The following is a 7,280-nucleotide window of genomic DNA, read 5'->3' on the forward strand; positions in this document are numbered from 1 at the left end:
TTTGAAAAAATATATTTTTTCTTATTTTTAAATTTTTTTTTAAAAATATAGATAAGTTTATTAATAAATAATCTTAACAAAAGTTTTATTTCAATTATTATAAAAAAAAAATTATTTTCTGTCAACAAAAATGTCAAACCAAAATTTAATTAAAAAAAAAACAAATTGTAGCTGGTTTCAATTGAATGTGGACAGGTTAAAGAGGCTGCTGTCCACCAAATTCTACCTAGCACAATATAACGTTTTACCAAAGTAAGTATTTTATAAAGGATGCTATATCAGGAAATCCAACCCCATAAATCAATTTTTTTTATAATAGCAAGGAAATTAAGTTGAGAAAATGTGGTGCAGCACACAGTCGGCAGCCTACCCTAAAAAGCAGAGGGAAATAGTGTTTCAGAAGTGGATAGGATTGTTCCACGTGTCGCAACACCGTTGGAGACAAAAAGTTTGCGTAGGCGATGGGTAACAAAAACAAACGAGAAGTGTTTGGCTGTCGAAGAAGGACCACCACATATTAAAAAAAACGTCAAATTATTGGGAGCCGCAAGATCCTTGTGGGCCCACTCCCTTACTCCCACCATTTCCACGCTGGCACTCTCCTTCACCAAACTCCATGGGATGCGACCCACATCACTTCTTCCCATTTTATTTTACATAAAAATACAATTTTGTTTTTAAATTTTAAATATTTAAAGATTATAAGAAAATCTTCCGCATTAAAACTTTTTTTAATTGAGAAGTTGGTCAATTAGATCAACATCCTCAATACAATTAAGGAAATTAATAAGATGATTTATCTATTTAATTGAAAAGTTGGTCAACCAAGTAAAATACAGATTTTGCAAGGGTGAGTAATCTCAACATTTTCCTTCAACTATCATTTTTTAAGTTTGTATTAAAATTAGTTAGATTGTTTTAATGTTGTTGAATTTGTATGGATAAGCTTGCCTAACTAGTATTAATATATGAGTAATGGAGGATGTGATAATATTTTGTTGTATGGTTTTTTAGGAAAGTAAAATATATGTATTTTTGTAGTACGGATTTAAAAGTGGAAGAAAATGAGAAAGATGGACGTATGGTGTAAGAAAAATTGTGTCCCGATGGGACCGGACAAGGGACGATGAAATGAGTTTAGTGGAAGTTGTGTTGTGTTGGGACAATTGGTGGCTCTCAAATTCTGCACCGCACATATACCCACCCTGCTTGCCACGCCACATTCATCTCACCTTCTCTCTCTCTCTCTCTCTTGCTTTCTATCTCTAAGCACTTGTGTGTAGAGAGTGAGTCTATGTTATTTGTGGCGGAGCATGAACTCCAACACTTCGAATTCTCAGTCAATGGCGGTGGCGGCGAGTGATGTGTCGGGGAAGAAGGTGAGGAAGCCTTACACCATAACCAAGTCAAGGGAGAGTTGGACCGAGGAAGAGCACGACAAGTTTCTTGAAGCTCTTCAACTGTGAGTCCGTTACCTTCTTCCCATCATAACTTCACTTCCTCTTTTTTCACTTTCATTCAACATGACTATGTTTGAGCTTCTTATCGCTAATTCAGTTGTTATTTTTTTTTTCAATTATCCTCATTTCCATGTCTTTCTTTATGTACGACCAAATCATAGCATTTGGCTACAGTTTCTAATTAGTTTTGGTCTCTCGGGAAACCCAATTGAGGCTGCATCAGTAGTATTCCTGTGCATCATTCTTGATTTGGTTATCTTTGTATTTCTGACGTGAGGTCACTAGGGAAATGCTTCTGTAGACAAATCTTAATAGGGTTTTGGCCATGATTCCGTGCTTTTCATCAGTGTGAAGGTTCTTCCAGTGCTACAAGTTTATATATGTCTTTTCTCACCTAGATTTTGGATATTAGTTATTGAGCCTGTGCATTGGATTAATTTGCTAAACTGAATCAAAATTCTTCTAAGAGTGATCCAGAACAATTGTTAACACCTGTAGGTTGAAAAACTCCTCTTAGAGAAAGGAATGAAATGGATAGAGGATGGCGTCACATCAAATAAGGATAAGGTCAAATCATAATATTTAAGTAGAGTGTGAACCTTATTTTAGGTCAAGCTAGACATAAACTTAAGAATATCTAATTTCATATTCGAGATGTTGATTTCTCTGGATAAGGAAGTGTCTTGGAGATTCCATCTATTGAGGATATGACCAAATCCTAATGTATAAATGAGATACAAACCTTACTTGTAAGTCAAAAGAGAGATGGAAATTTGAAAACTTGAAGATTAGTTTGATTCTTGGATTGTATGATATGGAAGAATTAGGAGAGGGTAGAAATGAAATGTACTCATCTTCAGTGTAAGCTGTAATTTTGGCTGAAACTGTATTTCAGTGTGTTTGTGCTCTATTTCCAATCGTCTCAACTTTACAATTACTTTAAAACAAGTGAAGTGGTCTGCAATCCAGCCATTGACTTCATGTGGATTATTCAGATTTGACAGGGATTGGAAAAAAATTGAAGATTTTGTAGGTTCAAAAACAGTTATTCAGGTTTGAAGTCTGTTTTTCAGTTCTCTGTTTATATTTTCTTTGTCGTGTCTATATTCTACTCGGGCATTATTTGTCACTAACTAATAATTTTTGTTAGATTCGAAGCCATGCTCAGAAATACTTCTTGAAAGTTCAAAAGAATGGGACTGTGGCTCATGTGCCTCCTCCCCGTCCTAAGCGAAAAGCTGCTCATCCTTACCCACAAAAAGCATCAAAAAATGGTTTGCTTCCATTTCAGATAGTGATATTCTCTGTTCCTAAAGGCACAACATTTAATGAAACTTTTCGATTTTCTAGTTTTGGTACCACTACCAGCTTCCATTGGTTATACTTCAACAAACATGCTTGCACCTGGCTTTGCCACATGGGATGAAACCTCCTTGCTGATGAATACAGGAGTCAGTAAATCCATGACCTGTCAGGATGAACTCAACAGTATTCGTGGAAATGAAGGCATGCGTACTTCGTTTTGTTGTTAGTTTCAAGCCAATAATCTGCATTTAATACACTAAATGGGACTGTCCACCACTTATTATGTTATATGACGTTACTGATTCAGCTGATATTGGATCAAAGGGGATAACAAAGATTACCAACAGCATTCTTAGTGGTGTCAGAAATTCTACTAGAACACTACAGACTCCTGAGATACCAAAGCAAGGGAAACAAGCTCCGGTTATTCATGGTAATTTTCTGATGTACTGAATTTTTCTTTTATATTCATTTTCAGATTGAATTTAGTAACGGATCATCATTTGTCATTTTGACCATGTTTCACAGGTTTACCAGATTTTGCTGAAGTTTACAGTTTCATTGGAAGTGTATTTGATCCAGATACAAATGACCATGTCCAAAAGCTGAAGGAAATGGATCCTATAAATTTTGAAACTGTGAGTTGAAGAACTTTGTTGCTGTAATTTGTCTGTCTTGAATTTACTCTTGACATACTGAGACATGTTCAAATTTTCCTTTACATCGAAACTTACTGCAACAAAGTATAAAATCATTCATATACCTTCACCTATCAGCTTTAGTTTTAGGATAGTTCGCTCATAACACTGTACAACACTTGCATGTCTATATGGTTTATTATTAGAGCCTATAAATTGGTCACGCTTAAGCCCAAGGAACACTTGCAGGAAGAGGTTTACTACACATATAATATAAAACTTATTCATGTACTTTTGCCAAATAGTTTAAGCTTTTGGGATAATTAATCCATGACATTTATAATGAAAGTTGTGATCATTATAAGTTCTTGGTTACTGACTTCCGTATATTTGCTGTTCCTCTGCAGGTTTTATTGTTAATGAGAAACCTCACTGTCAACTTGTCTAGCCCTGACTTTGAACCCATCGTAAGTTTCTATATCAATCCAACGATGACTACATAGTTTTTCCATAATTGCAAAATAAAGTTAAATTTTGTTTGAATTGACTGGCCTGCAATATTTTGCATGATGATTAATCGTTTTAATTACTATGGTTCATGAAGATAAAATGCCAAATCCAAAGATAATACTTTGACTTTACCATATGTACGGTGTGCATCTCCTTGATGTTTTATGTGTGTGAGAAATTTAAACAAGAGCACGTTGATCCAGTTAGGAGTAAATGTATAATTAAAACCATTTGTGTTTTCACTTAATAGCTTAATCATTCAGGATTATTGGTTTATGACATGATATCTAGAGTTCAATCCTTGCCTTCCCCATTCTTCCGATACAATAGTTCCATTTCAGAAAAGGTGATATTCTTCAAGCTTTAAGCCGAAAACTGAGAGAGGCCATGTTAGAAATATAACATAAAACCACCATTCAAATGTCTTTTCCTAATCTTGTTGATGATAAAACGATTCATCTGGGGGGTGTCTTAGAAATGTTATATAGTATGAAACCATTCTTGGTCATTACGTAACAAGTCTTAATTTTTCTGGATTGTCACAGTTTTTGTCATTATTACTACAAAATTGAGTAGCTTATTAGTAGATAGGAAAAAACAGGAAAAATATTCAAAGGGGAGGTCACCCCCCTCACCACACTTTGTTCTCACATTTTCTTTTTCTTTTTGACTAAAAGTGATAGAATGGGGAAGCACCCCAATATTACTGGGGAAGGCACCAATGGCATGCTGGCCTACCTAGAGGATTACTGCACAGACATAAACAGCAAAAAAAATTATCTGTCACAACTACTCAACTAGCCCTTAAATGGAAGGGAATCTCGGAGGCCTCGACTTGTTCTCACTTTCTCGTCACATGTAATAGGATTTCCATGTTATAGATATAGGCTCTTGTATTAAATTATGATTATCCCCTAATTACTTAACAAATTAAAGTAGTTATATATGAGATTAATAAGTTTGTGTAAACTTCTAGGTGTTTTAGTCTACCGAAAGTTTCCAAACAAAATCAAGTAATACTCAAATCCTCTCTATAAAAATTATAGTAATATCTTTAGGAGTCATTCTTAAAAAATACTGATAATTTTTTTAAAAGATAGTATGAGATTATTTGACAAAATGAAAATCAATTATATGCTCGATTCTTTTTCGATTTTAACTATATTAATACAATTTATATATTAATAAAACTTTATTAGTTATAAACTGTAATAAAATAAATATTTATCATGTACATTATATAGACTAAAATAGGAGTTTGATAAATTAAGATGTACTTATCTTTTAATTATGATTTTTTTTTTAATGGGGGTCTAAATACCTTTGTTCATCAAAAGACAAAAAGATGAATATTCATTATGAAATTATTTTCCTTTCAAAACAAAAATGTAAACTTAAAACAAAATTTGCATGTGTGGGAAGTGATTGCCCCTTGTCAATATAACTAGGGGTGTGGACAAAATCTTTCATGGCTCAGTACAGGAAGTTTAGGTATGGCTTGTGAAAAAATTGTTCAAGTTTGGTTCATTTATTTGACTTGTTTAACTAATTGCAAAATGTATTGTTTTTGTTTTTATGAATATTTTTCTGAAACTACTTTTATTTTGTACTAAATGATAATCTACATATAGAGATGTGTGCTTCACATGCAGGTACGTGGAATTCAAACATTCTAGATTATTATATTCCCACAAAAAATTAGAACTTCTTGACTGTAAAAATAAGAGAACTTCAAAAACAAAGTTTTAAGTATTTCCAACACTAAATATATAAATTAAAACAAAAAAGAGAGAGAATTTTTTTCATCAATTTAAATAAATGAGTTATTTATGAGTAGTCGTGCATTATCTTGGCCCATTTAAATAATTAAACTCAATCTCAAATTTATATATTTAATTAAATGAACGAACTTGATGAAACATTTGTTCAGTTGAGCTGGAATAGTTGAACAACTAACAAAGTTAAATAAATAATATGACAAGACAACATCAAATTTCACCTCTGTTTACTGTTTGTTTCAAAGTGCACCTCGTGATGCTTAATCATTGTCACAACGAATGAAGCTGACTGTGAACTTTGTGAGTCTGTGAGTATGAAAATTTGACTAGTTTTTTGTGTACCCTTTTGTTCAGAAGAAGGCATTGTCAGCATATGATGTGAATGGCATGGCAGTAGGAGTTGGTACAGGAATTGATGTGAAGAAGCAGACAAATGATCTATCATGTCAAACTGCTTAACCACTAGCAATTTGTTGATATGGTATATATGTGTCTTTCTTCTTCTCATATTTTCCGAACTTCTCTTTTTCTGTTGTTGCATGCTTTTTAACTGTAACATGATCTGCAGTTAGGTAGGTCAAATTTGGATGGAAGAACGAGGTTTTGGTCGGGCAGAAGTAGGGCATGGAAATATCTTGCACTCGCTGTAAAGCCTGTAAAAATGTAACCATAGTCCTTTGTAACACACCCAAAAGCAGCATGTCATAGAAAGCTGAAGAGCACAACATATTTTTCAGCTGATTCTATGATCTGTAACATTTGTTGTATTGCAGTGATTTTGTTGCCTTCAAGTAGAGACACAGGTTTATAAGATATTCTTCCTGATACAAATGTATCATCAAAATTTAGAAAAAAAGGGGAGGGAGTAAACTGCTGTCTAATATCATTGTCAAAGTGGCCTTTCGTTCCAAAAATTTTGTCTGTAAAGTCACACTTTCACATACTTTATTTTCTTGTTTCAGTCTTTTTCATCTTGGTTTGCCACTTCAATGGCTTTCTTCGCTAGATTAATGTAAAGTGCCTCTGGATATCTAAATAAGATATCACTGCATTTTGTTTCTTTTGAATTATCAACAGTTGAAATGCATGTAATATCAAGGAGTTCTTCCAATAATTTAGCAAGGTTTATGTCACAACACTATATGTCAAAGAAACTTGTAAACTAAGCTAACTCACAAAAATTTTATTAATTTAATAACCTTGAAGTTTATAAGTTGGCTTATCTATGACATTCATATTATTCCAAGACCTTTTCTTTTTCCTTGCACGCTCATAATTTTTAAAATGATCATTTTATCTTCGTAAAAGTGATTTTTGGACTATGTGTTCTAAAAATTGTCCGGAACAAGTTTCCCAAAATTTTTGGAACAGGATTTTCATAATAGAATTTTCAAAATAAGGTTTTGGAGTTCATGAAAGTATTCTGAAATGAGATTTTTTGAATAAAAATTTCAGAACAAACTTTTCAGAAAATGTGATATCTTTCGGACTACGAGTTTTTCATAACAGTTTTTGGAACACACAAAATGTCTTTCAAGTTTTTTTTTTTCTGTAACGCATTCTTTCTCTCTTTTTCTTCATCTGCAATG

General features: G+C 33.1%; 1 protein-coding gene across 6 annotated transcripts; it reads left to right on the forward strand.

Annotated features, from left to right (window-relative positions):
- Positions 1-1,093: 1,093 nt before the first annotated feature.
- On the forward strand, positions 1,094-6,761 carry LOC108320240 (protein REVEILLE 8). Of its 6 annotated transcripts, none has more exons than XM_052874892.1 (9): positions 1,094-1,462; positions 2,456-2,513; positions 2,611-2,734; positions 2,811-2,987; positions 3,073-3,198; positions 3,294-3,403; positions 3,811-3,870; positions 6,049-6,172; positions 6,264-6,761. In XM_052874892.1, the coding sequence occupies exons 1-8, from the start codon at positions 1,314-1,316 to the stop codon at positions 6,148-6,150; spliced, it is 906 nt and encodes a 301-aa protein (XP_052730852.1). In that variant the 5' UTR covers positions 1,094-1,313; the 3' UTR covers positions 6,151-6,172; positions 6,264-6,761. The 6 variants fall into 6 exon arrangements, with proteins under 6 accessions (XP_052730852.1, XP_017407112.1, XP_017407107.1 ...); XM_017551618.2 differs by having other exon boundaries at positions 1,099-1,462; positions 6,046-6,172; positions 6,264-6,662; XM_017551619.2 differs by having other exon boundaries at positions 1,099-1,462; positions 6,260-6,662.
- Positions 6,762-7,280: the final 519 nt, after the last annotated feature.

Source organism: Vigna angularis, chromosome 3 (assembly GCF_016808095.1).
Source record: "Vigna angularis cultivar LongXiaoDou No.4 chromosome 3, ASM1680809v1, whole genome shotgun sequence".
In the NCBI taxonomy this organism is placed as follows: Eukaryota; Viridiplantae; Streptophyta; class Magnoliopsida; order Fabales; family Fabaceae; genus Vigna; species Vigna angularis.

Bases quoted from the DNA above. Each gene is read 5' to 3' on its own strand.
- LOC108320240 (XM_017551618.2), top strand. From the start codon at position 1,314: ATGAACTCCAACACTTCGAATTCTCAGTCAATGGCGGTGGCGGCGAGT. The intron at 2,735-2,810 runs GTTTGCTTCCAT...TCGATTTTCTAG, and splicing joins ACAAAAAGCATCAAAAAATG to TTTTGGTACCACTACCAGCT. The intron at 3,199-3,293 runs GTAATTTTCTGA...CATGTTTCACAG, and splicing joins ACAAGCTCCGGTTATTCATG to GTTTACCAGATTTTGCTGAA.